Consider the following 16,449-nt stretch of genomic DNA (forward strand, 5'->3'; position numbering starts at 1 on the left):
AGCAAAAGTGTCATCAGGGTAGCAGGAAGGCCCAGAGAGGAAGGCTGGAATTCTAGAAACTTCTCTTAGGATCCACTGTGGTTACAATATCTACACCTTGTATTTCTACTTCACATGAAGACTGTGAGGCATTATGTAGGCTTGCCAGACATGGGAGCACATAAAAGGAACATGGTCTCAGATGTTAATTTGATCAACCCTCTGAGGCTCCAAGGCTACGGGTTTCCTACAACACAGATGTGGCGTTGGTCGTTGCTGTCCTGTCCCCTGTGGGACTGCAGTGAATGAATTTCCTCTTTTTCTAGATACCTAGTCATAATTCCCTGCTTTCTGTTCTCGTCGCTTTTGTTAAAGTTGTACCCTTTGGAATTGTGTGTGTGTGTGTGTGTGTGTGTAATTGTGTGTAGTAGTAACAGTAGTAGTAGCAGTAGAAGTCTAAATTTGGCTATTTTTTTATATGTTAATTTCAAATACATTTGTCAGCCATGGCTGCCCCCGTCCTCTGGTCACTTAAGTGGACCCCTGAGAGCGATGTTTAGTTTCCCTCATTCGCTTGCCTTCACCCCACACTCCAGACCAACTGCTCTTGCTCCCTGCAGCGTGCCTTGTGTCTGCACTGCCAAGTACCCTGCCTCTGGGCCTCTTGTCCAGGCTGTTGATTTTCTATGGTGTCCTGGCCTTGAGGCTGTCCCAAAGCATCTCAGGTTCTGCCACAAGAACAGTCCCTAAGGCTCATTACTAACCCAGGCCTCTGCTCTCCACTTCATCCGATGACTAGCCGACTCCTCCCAGCTTGTGCCCCGGCCAGACCTCACCGTTCCGGCCCCTGCTGTGTGTGTCTTCCTCCTCTCCTCCCCTGTCCTTACTCCTTCCCACTCCTGTTTCACCAAGGAAGCAGCGCCTTAACCTTTCCTCCACCCGCCTCCATTCCTCCGGGGACGGCACCTTGACTAGGGACATGGACTTTCTGAAGGTACCATGCCCAGAGTTCTAGTCCCAGAACCAGCAGTGTGCTCTTGGGTGTGGTGAGAGCTCATATCTCAGACAGTTGCTCCAAGGATTACATGAGATCATTGTGTGAGGTACCTGGCACGCAGCAAGCGTTATCATCTCCCTCCCTGGTCCTCCCTGCCTGCCTAGGGATGAAGCCTGCCTCCTGCACTAGTCTGGGGAAGAGGGTGACACAGCAGGATACCCCACAGAGAATCTGCTCACCTCTGAGATTCACATGGTGACCCCCAGTTAGCTCTTCATGCTGTAGGGACTGGTCAGCCTTAGTAGTTAAACTTAGAGTGTCTTGATGAAGAGATTCTTCAGTGTACCATAGTAGACCATTTTATAAAATGTAAGTTGCCATTTTTAATAGGATCGTCACATTTTGGTGGTCAGAACGGTTACGTTCCTTGCTCTTTCTCAAAAGCCACACTGCATGAGAAGCTTCTGCCCCTCCTTCTGTCAATGCTGACTCTGGAGCGGTGCCTTTGTCCCTGTGCACTGCGTTTTCTGATGGCCTCCTGGCCACACGGCCTTTCCCTAGAGTGCTAAGTCACAGACTGATTAGTAGCCGCTTAGCCAGCTCTGTGCAACTTGGCCAGTTGGCTTTTCCCCTTTGCTTTTTCTTTTTCTTTTTTTCTTTTTACTTTGTTTGTGGTGCTGGGCTCAAATCCACGGCCTCAGCACGCTCGGCAAGCACTCTGTCTGCTGTTGAGTGGCATGCAATTCACATACCTTCTGCATCAGCATCTTTAAAGGGTGGGTCCAGGAATCCTCATCTTAACAAGTTTACCCTAGTGGCCCAGCAGTGGCGGTGCACACCTTTTTTTGTTTTGTTTTGTTTTGTTTTTTGAGACAGGGTTTCTCTGTGTAGCTTTGCGCCTTTCCTGGAACTCACTTTGTAGACCAGGCTGGCCTCGAACTCACAGAGATCCTCCTGCCTCTGCCTCCCGAGTGCTGGGATTAAAGGCGTGCGCCACCACCCGCCCGGCGTCGGCGGTGCACACCTTTAATCCCAGCAGAGGTAGGCAGATCGCTGTGAGTTTGAGGCCAACCTGGTCTACAGAGGGAGTTCTGGGACAGCCAGGGCTACACAGAGAAACCCTGTCTCAAAAAACCAAAAAGGAAAAAAAAAATTAGCCTAGTGGTCTTGTAGACGCACTAAAATGATTTTAAACCACTAACTTAGATTCTGTCTTCTGGGGGCCTGGGAAAAAGCCTGCGATTTGTGAATATGCTGAACTACGGAGCTTTTGGCACCCTTGGGAACTGTTAGTGTCCATCTGTCCCTAAAACGCCATAGCTCTGCCTCCTCCTGTCTGCCCCGCACCACCTGCCCCAACCCTCTAACGCACGCTGCAGGAACTGAGCAAGTATCTGTTGAGTGAATGATTATTAGGTATTTTAAGTTTTATAGACTAATTGGGTTAATTTATAGTTTAACCATTTCTTCCAGAAACTTACCTAAGCTGAGCTGTGTTTAAAGGCTTAGACTTAGAATTGTATCCCGAGTCTATGCTGAAAACTCACTGGGTGTAGTGATTGCTCCGAGGGGAGTGGCTAGCCATGTTGGGGGCGGCTCTTTAGTTAGGTGCTGAAGGGACTCTGCATCGTCATCTGAAGCAGACTTCATAGCTCTTCATTCAGTCAGGGCTGATTCCAAATCAGCTTTTAAAAATCTTCGTGAATAGCTATCACATATACCCTTATCTTGGCTTAGACTCTAGATATGTATTTTTTAAAACAACTCGTGTAAGAATCCAGAATGTGTCACCGTGTCCATCATGGAACCTCCACCCATGGTAAGTGTCAGAACAGTGACTCGGGTTCCAAGGTACCTGCTCTCCCCTAGGATGACACACTTGGGGGTGTGACAAAGCAAACGTTTTTGCTTTGTATTTTGAAGATAGACTGCTTTCAATGATTTCTCAGACTGTCAACCACTGTTCTCTTGAGACAGGATCAGCAAGAACAGTTAAAGACACTTTAAAGGAAAAGCACTTGGGCCCCAACTCTAGACTCAGAATAACTGCGTCTGTTTGTAGTGTGAATGCTAAAGCACCTGGAATGAGCATTGTCAAAACTGCTTTAGAATTTTCAAAAATTGTATTTCACATCAGAAAGTTATTCTAATGCATTAATAAATGAGAGCACCACATATAAAAGTGTTTTTCTCTTTCTTCTCTTTTCTACCAGGTTTCTGTGATGGAGAAAATGATGGCCATGGGGAAGGTATGAGCAGGTGTTGGGGTTGACAGTCATTTATGTGAAGGCTGACAACTGTTGCTTAGATTACTTATCTGAGATGCTCTAAGAAAATTAGCCAGACATGATCAAAGCCATGAGAGAGGAAATGTGTGACTAGATTACAATGGTCCCTTGTTACCCGAGTCCCCTCAGTACCACAGTCACAGGGTTGGGCAAGGAAGCAAGAGTTACAGCCACATGAAAGCGTGAATTAATCAAGTACTTAAACAGTTGTTCTTCTGCCTTTTCTCAACACTGCCTCAGCCCATTTAGAAAGTCACTGGGAGTAATTGGTAGACTTGATAGCAGGGCAAGGAACGTGCCAGTTTGCAATAAGGCTGTGACTCAAATGGTGGACTGCTCAGCATGCATGCATGCAGCCAGAGTTCACTCTCCAGCACCAAGTAAACCAAGCATGTTGTAAACTTCTGTAGTCCTCCACCTGGGAGGTGGAGGCAGGAGGACCAGAAGTTCAGGGATAACCTTGGCTACATATAGAGCTTGAGACTAGCCTGGGATACATGAGATCCTGTCTCAAAAAAAGAAAAGTAAGTGCAAATTTATTATAAGATCGAATTATGCATTTTGCAGAAGACACTGAGCTTTGTAAAGCCAGTTAAAATCATGCTAGAGATCTGCTGAAATGAAACTGAAAACCGTCAACAAATGGGGATCCAAACCTGTTCCTTTAGTCATTTAATACCTGGCACTGTTAGATCTTTATAAGCTGAGGTGTAATTTTCATAATCTGAATCAGCTGGATGGCTAAATTAGTTTATATGTCACAGAGGCCAGGCTTGTGGAGAACATGATGAGCAAGGACCACTTGCATGAGAGGTGGAGCCCTCTGACATCACCCTGAACACTCCTTTTCTGAGCAAACCACTTTAGATGTTAAATAAAATCATAAAAACTTGAAACTGATTCATCTGATCATTCAAGGTAGAAATGAAGAAATTGCTTCAGGGCCATCCCCTGTTAATTCTTTGAAGAATTCCCAACAAACCTTGTACATGGAAAGAAACCACAACAATGAATTCCTCAAAGGAAACAACCTGTTGAGGCCCTGTGGCCTGTCCCAATCACAGTCCTGTGACTGATCTCTTTTGGGCCTTGAGTCATGAGGCCGCCTTGCTTAGCTCCCGCAGAACCTTCAGAGCACATAGTTATCCTTGTTCTCCCCCTGCTTTGAACCATAATGGCATGCTGATAAAGTCTGGTTGTCTCAGCAGAAGTGGCGTCTGTTTCCCTGGCGCTGGGTTAGCCATGATGAGCACTGTGTGGTGCTGGGCCAGCCACTGGTAGTTACTCGGGAAGTCCACAGTTGTAATAATTCCCTCAGTTGTATTCACTTGCAAAGAAAAGGAAGCTCCGAGTGTTTATTTTAACCCTTTTCTCGGAGTTCATTCTGAAATTTTGGCCCTTGTATTATTGTTTGTTCTTTGAGATATGGTATCATGTAGCCCAGGCTAGCACTGAACCCTGATCCTCCTGCCTCTACTTCCTACATGCTGGAATTGCGGCTTGTGCCAACATGCCTAGTTTGATCTCACTTTTAAGTGACTTCCTGGGGTCTGTTACTCATCTTGTGTGGGCCAAGGGCAGGACAGGCAAGACAGTCACAGTGGAGCCATGCAGTCCCCAGAACCCTGCAGCATCCCTCATTCCAAGCAGTCTCCAGGGTCTGCTGTTGAATAATCTTCCTGACATTAGATCACATAGTTCCTCAGAGCTCGCCTTTGACCTCTGGTCTGTGCCTGAGAACAAAAAGCCTTCACTTGGTTTGTGGCTTAGCCAGCCTTCTTGCTTTCATTGGTATGGCTGAGAGTGTTATCACAGCCGAGGAACAGTCCCTTCAGGTAGAGCCAGGTCATCCTGTAACATTAAAGACCCATTAGAACCCCTGTCAGCTGTTCAGCCAGATGTGCCTGGTGATGATCAGTCCTTCCTTATTCCCCATCCCAGCGTTTACCAAGTAGCTTCACTGCCACTGTGATTTCCATACATTGTTTCTATTCTCCATTTGTGTACGTGTGTGTGTGTGTGCGTGTGCTGTGTTTATGTATGTGGACACCCTGGAGGGCACTTGCACATACATGCACATTCATGTGGAAGCCCAGAGTTGGGTATCTTCCCTGATTACTCTCCACTTACTGAGGTAGGAGACCTGCTGAATCCAGCACTTGCTGGTTTAGACTAACCTCGACAGCCAAGCCTGCTCCAGGAGCAAGGAGCCCCGTCCCTTCCCTGACGCTCTGGGATTACAGGCAGCTGCATGCCTACCTGGTTTACATGGATTCTGGGGATCCCAACTCTAGTCCTCACTCTTACAGGGCAAGCGCTCTGTCTACCCTCCGGACCACCTCCCCCACCTACCTCTTCGTCTGTTGTTTCCTTCTTTATTTCATCCTTTCTTTATCAGTGTGTGTGTGTGTGTGTGTGTGTGTGTGTGTGTGTGTGTGTGTGTGTGTGTGTTCTTATCTTTTCTCATGCCCGAAGGGCCCTGGCCTGGTCTCGTGCCTGTGCATTTTATTTCCTGTCACTCTCCTTTACCTGGACCGTAGTCCACATACAAAGAGCACCCTGACTGGTGGTAGGCACCGTCTCTTCTCGAGGCCTGTTACTTTTCCCCCATGCTCTTGCTTGAATGCTCTTTGCTGTTTCTGAAGGGAGCCCAGCCCACCCAGCTCCAAAGCCTTGGTATTCCTCTCTTCCCTGCTCTGAAGCGAGGATGCATTACTCTCCTGGCTTTCTTCAGTCTTAATGACTGTCCTAAGTGTGTTGCCTTTGTCCCCTGGCTAGTTTATAGACTCTCAAATTTGAATCTGTTTCTTAATTGTTTCTTCAATCCCCACAATGACACACAAAGCAACTTCCCAGGGGACTATCAATAAATATTTGATAAAGGGGCTGGAGAGATGGCTCAGTGGTTAAGAGCACTGCCAGAGGACCTGGGTTTGATTCCTAGCACCCACAGGGTAGCTCATAATCATCTATAACTAGTTCCATGGGATCTGATGCCCTCTTCTAGCCTCCATGGGCGCTGGCATTCAAGTAGTACACAGACACATGTAGGCAAAATATCCATACACACAAAATAATACAATATTAAGAAAAAAGAGTATGTAAAAAGTAAATGTTTGCTAAAGAAATCCTGTTCACTGGGCAGGGTGGCACATGCCTGTAATCCCACCACCTCAGAGACAAAGGCAGGTGGATAGCTGCAAGTCTGAGGTCAGCCTGGGCTACGTGGCGGGTTCCAGGGCAGCCAGCCCCTAATGCTAAGAACTGCTTTTCAATATTTTTCTTTTCTTTCTTTCTTTTTATTTTAGTTTTTTTTTTGTTGTTGTTTGTTTGTTTTTTTTAGGCAGGGTTTCTCTGTGTAATCCTGGCTGTCCTGGAACTCACTCTATAGACCAGGCTGGCCTCAAACTTAGAAATCTGCCTGCCTCTGCCTCCCGAGTGCTGAGATTAAAGAGGTACCTCACCATCACCCAGCTTTTTTTTTTTTCCCTTTTGAGACAGGGTCTTTCTGTGTAGCCCTAGCTGTCCTGGAACTTCCTATGTAGAGTATGCTGGCCTCAGATTCACAAAGATCCACCTGCCTCTGCCTCCTGAGTACTGGTATTAAAAGTTTGCAACACCCCCACCCCCACCCCCCCACCCCCGCCCTGCCCCAGCACTTTTAAATTAAGCTAATTATTTGGCCAAAAGTCAGGTGGCTAATTTTAGTTCAATGAATGTGCTTCTTCTCTCTTTTAGTAGCATCTTTCCCTGGTCCGTTGAAAGAAGAGAATCTGTTAAATGTTCCGAAGCCACTGCCTAAACAACTGTGGGAGACCAAGGAGGTGGGTGAGCAGTCCTCGGGTGCAGTCATCATCCTGGCTGTCTGCCCTGCAGAGGCAGAAGCCAGAACTAGGGGAAAGGGAAGAGAGGATTTGGCTGGACCCCGAGACTGGAAAGACATAGCCGGGATGCTGTTCCAAACAAAAATCGTGCTCGTAGTGGTGAATTAGTACCGTGATCTGTGGCTTCCTTGCTTTCGTGTGAATTCACTGATTCTCAAAAGAAAACTGTTAAGCTACTGGACCTCTCCCTGTCAGAAGCTTGGAGAGCTGGCACGAAAAGGTAGACATCTCTGCTTTGAGCCACTCTCCAGCTCCTGTTGAGCATTGCTGTCCTGCCAGATGATCCTTTCTGAAAGCAAAGGCCTTTGACCCGAGCTCTCTGAGAGGCAGCAGGTGATGAGTCATCTGTTTACTATGATTTCTCTGAGCTTCAATCTTAGTATCTAAAGTCCTGCTGGCCTCCACCTCACTGTGTAAACCTCGCCCGCTGAGGAGAGGGAGGCCCCGGCTAAGCTTGGCCTCTCTTTCTGTAGAGCTGCTGTTTTGAGAGAAAAGTCCCTCCTTCCAGCGCCTAATGATGCTCAGATGTAGTTGGTTGTTTGGTCTCTGGGCCTCACTGTCCTGTCCATCAGGGTCCTGCTCATTCTCCTCCATCAAGTCTACCCCAGTCTGCTAGCATTAGGGTGGTCCTGACAGGGTTCTATGAAAGCAAGATATGTAGTTGATGTTTTCTCTTGAGGGACCTGAAAGAACTGAGATCTGAAATCCACACATTTAAACAGCTCTCTGCCCTCTTGTCTGTGAAAGGTGGTTTTGGAGACCTGTTTGTAGAAGACAGAAAATGGGTATGCAGGTGTGCACTCCCTCCCAGTACCTGGAGCTGCTCTCTCTAGAGAGATGGGCTGTCTCCCTTGGTCCTGTGGCTGTGCAGTATCCGTCCCTGTCCCCACCAGTGTACATTCTAATTAGATTGTCCTTTTCCTGGACATTCATTCCCTCCTTCATTGCCTTGTTTTGCTTTTTCATTTTCTTCTTTTTCTCTCTTGCCAGTTGAAAAGAAATATTTAAAATCTGAATGTGCAAAACATTTGCCTCTTTGAGGGAAATAACCATTTCACTCCAAGACAAATTAATAAGGAATCAAGAAAATATGTTAATGTTATACTTCTCTTTTGACTGGGAAGTTAATAACTTTTAAACTCCCCAACTTCTGTGGTGCTCTGTGAAGATACCCTTGGCCTGTTCTGTCTGTCACTGGCTCTAACTAGGATGCTCAGATCCCCACTTTTCAAACCTTTGAATTTGGCTGTGCATTGAGTAAGTCCAGCTTTCTTTGTCTCTTCCCAGATCCAGTCTCTGTCTGGGCGCCCTCGATCCTGTGATGTTGGGGGCGGCAAGTAAGTAATGTTCCTTCTGCTAGAGGTTCTTGAGAGTCTTCTGTGCTGTGTCACAGAACTGAGAAATATAGCTTGCTCTCTATAAACCCAAGTCAACTGCATTTGCATAAAAAGAGCTGTTCTCTTTTGGTACATATAGTTCATGTATTTGAGGCAGTTCCATTTTATGACTGTCAAAGCCAATAAAACTGCCATAAATGTGTTTGAGAATAGCCCGATTGACTCTGGGCACACACAGAACCTACCTGGTAGAAATACAAGTGTGCACGTGTCCACTGGACCCCGGGGCAGGCCATGGGCATCAGTTGACAGGAAAGGAAACCATCAGTTAACTTGATTGGCTACATAGAAGTTGATAAGAAAAAGTTCCATGAATGTACTTAATGCTTCTGAGTATGCAATGCATAAATGGTCACAGGAGTAAAATTATGGTATGTGTATTTCACTACAATTTTAAAAAGGGTGAATAGTAAGACTTACAATTTAAAATGAGTCTATGGCACTATTCATTAATTAATGTTTATTATTTGTTTGGGGGGATTGTTGTTGTTTGTTTGTTTTGAGGTAGGAGTCTCATTATGCAACCCTGGCTGACCTTGAACTCACTATGTAGAATAGGCTGGCCTTGAACTCACAGAAATCAGTCTGTACCTGCCTCCCAAGTGCTGAGATTAAAAGTGTGTGCCATCACACCCAGCTTAATAAATGGATTTTGTAACATACAGATTTACTTCCTAAAAGATTTTGCATAGATTATTAAAGCACATACAGTATAAAATACTTGTGGTGCGAACAGATGTAACAAGTTTGTAAGAAGATGAGAGTAAGGGAGATTAAGGGGGCAGAAAGGGTTGTGAAGCCTGGGTATTGACACCCAAAAGGAGGCTGGTGTAGGGGACCCCAACAGACTTCTGTTAAGGGGGCCACAGTTCCCCCAGCCTTTGAAACCGTTGGATGATCTGTGCATACTTCCTGGGGAGGACCCCTCGGCTGGACAGTGTCCTGAGAGCTGTGTGAAAGCTGCATGGCGTTTGTCGCAGTGTCTCCCAGCATAGTCGCAGCGCATGGCACCAAAGCCAGCTCAGGCACAGCGAGTCTTCCTAGGACCAAAACAGTGCGATTTGGAAATGAGGCCTTTTCATGATCTAGCTTGACACGAACACCCACTTTAGAGGATCTATGGGTAACTTGAACTAACTTCTGGCCACTCCTAAATAGTGTTTCACAAACTCTCCCATGATTTCACAGCAGTGCATCGGGCATTGAGTGCCCACAGCTTGGAATGCTTTTTTAGTCAGTTAAATATAAACTCCTGTAATTAATAGCCCACAGAAATGAGAAGAGAATTGACCTCTTTAGAACAACAGAAATCTAGGAACATGACAGGACAAAGAGACCAGCCCATCCAGAGATGCAGGACCTTCCTACAGACAGGGCCAAGAGTTTCAAAAACCAAACCATTGGGAGCTAGGATTATAGCTCAGTTCGCAGAGTGCTTGCCCAGCATGCACAAAGCCATGGTCCCATCCCCAGCACTGTATGAACTAGGTATGACTGTGCACATCTGCAGTCCCAGCATTCCAGAGGTGAGTGCAGGAAGAGCTGAAGTATGCGGTCATCCTCTGCAAGTTTAAGGCCAGCCTGGGATAATTAATACCCTGTCTTAAAAAAATGGGAGAGGGAGGACTAAGGAGAGGACTCTGAGGGTAAGAGAGCTCTCTATGCAAGCATAAGGATCTGAGTTCAAATCCCTGGTACCCATGTAAGAAACTGAGCATGGTTGTGTGCATCCAGCCCTGTGGAAGGGACGGGAACATGAGGATCGCTGGGACTTGATGACCACCAGCCTAGCTCCAGGTTCAGTGAGAGAGTGTCAAGGAAACAAGACAGAGAATGATTTAATGCGGGCCAGCCAGCCTCCTCCTCCAGCCTCTGTACACGCACCCACACCCACACACCACTCACATACACATAGTCATGAATTAACTAAAAGCATGTCTTGGCTGACACCTAGACAAATCAACACTCCAGGCTCCAATGCCTTACATCGTAGAACTGGGGCTGCAATCTGTTAACCCTGGAGAGCTCTGGAACTAGTATCTGCTACGTAAAGGAAGTTGCCTTCTTGCTTTTATGTTAAAGATAGCATTCCAAAAAAAAAAAAAAAAAAAAAAAAAAAAAAAAAAAAAAAAAAAAAAAGATAGCATTCCATCAGTGTTCTGTTCATGCGGATGGTTATTGACTCCTAATTGTAGGCACCAGATCCAACAGTGAACAGAACAGGTTAGTCCCTGCTTGTAAAGAGCCAGTGTTCTAGAGACACACATAGGAGGTAGCAGGTAACTCAGAGGAACCCAGCAGGGAGGTGGGCATTGATAGGGAAATGGTGACAGAATCCAGCCTGAAGAAAGGGCATGAGGGACCCAGGCAGAGAGAACAGCACCTGCGAAGACCCTGGTGAGCGTAAGGAGGCTGTAGTTAGATCATACCTCGACTTAATTCACTGGAGAGATCTGAACCAGGAGGAACATTGCTCGCCTTCCATCAGATCTAGTGGGGACTGGAGTGATCGTAGCAACATTCAGGAAGTAGCCGTTTGTATTTCTCTGAACTACGGAGTTGTTTTGATGTCACTAATGGCCAGGCTCACATTGGTCACATCTGTCTCCCTCTTTGCTGGTGTCCTCAACCCACCTGGCCACTGTTGTGCCTGTCAAAGCCTTTATTCCTGCCTGTTGACACAGGAGGCCCACCTGCTCTTGAGTGAGCTACTCCACTGTCTCAGTTTTATGTTCTAGTCCTGATCTTGACTCTGTAGCCAGTTCCACATATCCGGCCATCTGAAGATAAGGTTTTCGTGCTGTTTTCTTCCGGCAGCCTTTCTTCCTCACTCGTCCACCTGACCCCGTCCACTGCCAGGTTCTCCCTAGCTCCTTCAGGTAGCCTCGCCCGGTTCCTTTTACAAAGAGAAGAGGCTGTTGAGGAGCACACACTCGGCTTCCTTCTGCTGCTGACACTTCCCACAGCTTCCTTCTTCCCAGCCTCTTCTCTGTCAGGGCACCTTCCTGATCAAGGTGAATCACTTCCAGTTCCTGGCCCTCTGCTGCACTGGCTTTTCTGAGACCTCTCTCCACTACCGATTGTTCCCTCTGATGTCTAGAATTCTCACACACACACACACACACACACACACACACACACACACACACACAATTTTATGTGTACAGGTGTTTTGCCTGCATATATGTCTGTGTACCATGTGTATGCCATGTGCTGTAGGCTAAAAGAGGGCATCATATTCTCTGGAACTGGAGTTACAGATGTTTCTGAGCCACCATGTAGATGCTGGCAAACTTGGGTCTTCTGGGCAAGCAGTGCACTTAACTCCTGAGTGTAAGCTGACTTTTTCTGTGTCCCTGCAGTCAGCCCTGTCCCGCAGCTGGCTCCCAGATAACCACACAGAGTCTTATTGTTAGTTATAAATGCTCAGCTGATAGCTTAGGCTTGTTACTAAGTAGCTCTTAGAGCTTTAATTAATCCATATTTATATCTTATGTTCTTCCACATGGCTCAGTACCTTATCTCAGTATGGCAAGTTTATCTCCTCCTTCTCTTCATCTCCTTGCAACCCCTGAGACTCCAACTTCCTTCTTCTCAGTGTTCTCTCTGCCTTGAAAATCCTGCCTAGCCATCGGCCAATCAGCTCTTTATTAACCAATGAGAGTAATACATACTCACAGTGTTCAAAAAGATTATTCCACAGTTCCCGAGCCCCATCTCCAGCCAGCCACACTTTTTGAAAGAAGCCCAGCTTCTGCTTCCATTATTTCAGTATTCCACCAGACTATGAGTCACCTCCTCTAGGGCGTCCCCCAGTGAGGGACATCCCAATTGCATGTCCTCCTGTGCAGCCAAAGCTAAGTATCTAAGATAGGATTTATGCTCTCACCCATCTTTCTGCCCTTCCCCTAGTCTATCATCAGGTCTAGTGGCCCCCATCTCGGTGAATGGCTATCCCAGGCCAGATACCTCCAGCATCCATCCCCGCTTCTCCGTTCCCATGCTCCCATGTCATTGCACGCTCTGGTTTGATAACTCAGCAAAGTTACCGCTTGCCCCTTTGTCTCCAGGCTCTGCTCTTTGCCTCCCAGGTCTGTCCCCGAAACCATTCTAAGAAAATTTCCCCTGGTGTCCTTGCCCTCAGCACTCTGCCAGCCTGGGGTGTTCTCTGCCCGCTTCTCCAGTCCCACCTCCATCACTTCCTGCCCTCCTGCACTTAACCCTCAGTGGCCATCAGTCTTCACGGCTCCTAGACATACAGTGTGCTTCAGGCCTCCTTTTTGCCCCTGCTTTGACCTACGCCTGAAACGGGTTTCCTGCCTAGTGCGCCTGAATTCGTTAGCTTTCAAACTTAGCTTCCTGCCTCCAGAAGCCTCCTCCCATCTGCTGCTCACTCCCTCCATTCTAGATACCATTAGGCTCTGTTATTGCAGGAGTAAGCTGGATTTCCTAAGTTGCACTCTTTTTTTTTTTTTTTTTTTTTTTTGGTTTTTCGAAACAGGGTTTCTCTGTGTAGCTTTGCGCCTTTCCTGGAACTCGCTTTGGAGACCAGGCTGGCCTCGAACTCACAGAGATCCGCCTGCCTCTGCCTCCCAAGTGCTGGGATTAAAGGCGTGTGCCACCACTGCCCGGCTCCCTAAGTTGCACTCTTTAGGACCATGCTCTGTCGGGGTCTCCTGCAGGCCCTGAGGCCCGTGGTTGCACCCGGTAACTGCTCCACACTATATGCTGTGTTGACTGAATCACTCCTCCCCGCTCTGGCCCATGCCGTTTGCTTCAGCTGCTCCTGTCTCTTCGGCCACACTGCTCTGTCCTGGACCAGGCTGGGTCACTGCAAGAGCCTCCTGACCCATGTCTTCTGCCACCCTCTTTTCCCTTGAGTCTTTCCCACTGTGACGACAGCAGCATCTCTAGCTTGCGCTTGGCTCCCTGTCTCCTACAGTCCAAGACTGACTCACCCCAACAGCATCTTCCCATTTCCTCCCCTTCTCCCCCTTCTGCCTCTCCCGCTTCACCTCTCAACACCCGTACTACTTGCACTGACCCCAGCCACACCAAGCATCCTGAGGTTCCCCGAGCACTGGGACATCCCTAGCAAAGCCTTCCTCGCTATAACTCTCCCTGTCTTTGGCATCTCCAGCCTTTGTGCCTGGTTTTGCTTGTACCTCCTGGTTGTACCACCCTAATGACTCCTAGCACAGCATGCTTCCTACCGTATTACAGTTGCCTGCTTGATCATCGTGCTGCTCCATCTATGGACTCCAAGAATATGATTCCCTCATACGAGGACTAAGAAGCCTTGTCCCTTAGAGGGCCCACTCCCAAACTGCACAGAGTCCAAGGGTCTGCAGGGACCCACAGTACACATGTATGTGGAATGTCTACATACCTGCCTTCCAGTGCAAACCAGGGCTGAGTAGGAAAAGGAAATATGGACTGAGGATTGGGCTGCCTGTCCCAGTGTGTGCTAGTGCAGGGCCCCAAGAATTCTAGGAAGTCTGCCTTTGGATCTAAGCTATTATAAACGTATGCTTCGTCAAGACACAAAAGTTTGTTCTTTGGTTTATAACTTTGGAAGTTTAAAGCAGGGGCTGGGGAGAAGGCTCAGTGGGTAAGAAGAGCTTTTGCTGTGAAAGCTGAATTTAAATTCCCAGTCTCCTCGTGAAAAGCTGGGTGTGGCTGCACACATGCCTATAACCCCGCTGCTTTTGGGAGTGAAGACAGGAGGATTACTCGGGCTTGCTGGCTTCCGGCCTAGTTCCAGGTCCAGAGAGAGACCCTGTCTCAAAGGAATAAAGTAGAGTCATCAGTCATCGAGCAGAACGCCTGACATCCTACGCTGGTCTCTGCATGTATGCACTCCCCACCCCCTCCACACACACACAGATGAAATCAGATGCAATGCTAGCTTCCGTTTGCAGCTTGCATCCCTGCCCCCGCTGCGCAAATGTCAAAGGCAGACCCGACCATGAGCATGCACCTTACTTGCTCATCGCACCTCCTGGGCCTGCCTTGGGCCTGGTACACAATGACCAGTCAGTGGTTTTAATAAATGAATGGCAATATGTTTCCTTATTTTCAAGATTATGGAAACTTGGCTGGAGAGATGGCTCAGTGATAAAGGGCACTTGCTGCCTGCTCCTACAGAAGACTGGTTGGGTACCTACAACCACTTGTGACTTCAGCTCTAGGGGTCCAACACCCTTTCTTAGTTAGGGTCACTATTGCTGTGATGAAACACCTTGACCAAAAGCAATTTGGGGAGGAAAGGGTTTATTTCATTTACAGTTCCATATAACAAACAGTTCACCATCAAAAACAGTGAGGGCAGGAACTCAAGCGGGGAAGGAACCTGGAGGCAGGGGCTGATGCAGAGGCCATGGAGGGTGCTGCTTCCTGGTTTGCTCAGTCTGCATGGAACCCGGGACCACCAGCCCAGGGATGGCCCCATACATAATGGGCTGGATCCTCCCCCATTAAGCACCAGTTAAGAAATTGGCAGTGGTGGCGCACGCCTTTAATCCCAGCACTAGGGAGGCAGAGGCAGGCAGATCTCTGTGAGTTCAAGGTCAGCCTGGTCTACAGAACGAGATCCAGGACAGGCTCCAAAACTACACAGAGAAACTCTGTCTTGAAAAACAAAAAACAAACAAAATATTATCCAGCACAACTCTCTTCTGGCCTGCCAGGGCACTTGCACCTCTGTCAATGCACTTGTGTGTGCGTGCACTCGAGTGCACACACGTGAGTGCACACATGCACACACATAAGCATAAATAAAAAGAAAGCAAATCTTTAAAAAATGAAAATTGTTATGTTTTTAAAGTTTATGGGAATGTAATCAAAACAGTATATCCTGGGAGGTATATTGTTGCTTTTTTGTGTGATTTTGGTAGCAAAAATAATTTAGAAAGCTAGCAAAAAGAACTCTAAACATGCCGTAGCATCTCACATTTTATGCAGGGAGAGAACTTTCAGCATTCATAATCTAATCTGATCTGGGAACACCCCGTAAGGGAAGCATAGGTGAGGTCGTCTGTCCCATTTCACGAGCGAGGGTCAGCTGATGACTGCACTCTCGGGAGAGGCAGGGTCTCCAGAGACTGCATTCACTGGTGGGGAAAGATCTCCTGTGTGTCCCATTCTCCAACAGCAGACACATTGTAGAAGGTAACCCTCCTTCTCTCCTTATAGTGCTTTCCCACATAATGGCCAAAGCATCGGCCTTTCACCGTTCCTGGGGACCCTGAACACTGGAGGCTCATTACCAGATCTAACCAACCTCCACTACTCAGCACCCCTCCCAGCCTCCCTGGACACCAGCGACCACCACTTTGGTAGCATGAGTGTGGGGAACAGTGTGGGCAATCTTCCAGCTGCTATGACTCACCTGGGCATAAGAAACTCCTCTGGTAAGTACTCCCCTGTAAAAAGAAAGGGCCTTAGCCGTGTCCCCTGGTGTGTCTCTTTGGTGCATCTTTCAGTGAGAGTGACCACATCTCAGTGACATATGATAGTGTCCTTCATACTGGTTAGTGTCTGCTCTGGGGTCCCAGTTCTGCTTGTCTGACAAGCATTGGAACAGTTCAGCTGTTCCTCGTTCTTCGTTGTCTGCACAAGCCCATGTGTGCAGAGAGCTTGGGGAAGAGTGTTTGGGAGTAGAGACATAGGTGCTGTGCCATGCCAACTGAACAACGCTGGCAGTTCTTATCAGCATATGGTGGTCTTTTAGCATTTAATCCGTTTCCTTAGCTCTCCCCAGTTCCCACTGGATTTCAGAAGGACAATATTTTCAATTTTACAAAATGTACAGTGGGCATAATGAAAACACTTATACTTAAAGTAGAAATCTACTACAGTTCAGCAATATTCAAGTGCTTACGGACGCGGTGCTGGCTGGAGTC

General features: G+C 47.5%; 1 protein-coding gene across 2 annotated transcripts in view; it reads left to right on the forward strand.

Annotated features, from left to right (window-relative positions):
* The window catches only part of Crtc3 (CREB regulated transcription coactivator 3), a 111,535-nt gene that overhangs the window by 81,664 nt on the left and 13,422 nt on the right, over positions 1 to 16,449 (forward strand). Inside the window, exons 7-10 of one of the 2 annotated variants that reach the window (XM_052760866.1) lie at positions 3,190 to 3,225; positions 7,006 to 7,088; positions 8,436 to 8,485; positions 15,740 to 15,957. In XM_052760866.1, the coding sequence (XP_052616826.1) occupies positions 3,190 to 3,225; positions 7,006 to 7,088; positions 8,436 to 8,485; positions 15,740 to 15,957 (387 nt within the window). Of the gene's footprint in view, positions 1 to 3,189; positions 3,226 to 7,002; positions 7,089 to 8,435; positions 8,486 to 15,739; positions 15,958 to 16,449 lie in introns of both variants that reach the window. The other variant, XM_052760865.1, reaches the window with a different exon arrangement.

The sequence above is a fragment of the Peromyscus californicus genome, unplaced genomic scaffold (genome assembly GCF_007827085.1).
Source record: "Peromyscus californicus insignis strain IS unplaced genomic scaffold, ASM782708v3 Scaffold_4__1_contigs__length_199733344, whole genome shotgun sequence".
Taxonomy (NCBI): domain Eukaryota; kingdom Metazoa; phylum Chordata; class Mammalia; order Rodentia; family Cricetidae; genus Peromyscus; species Peromyscus californicus.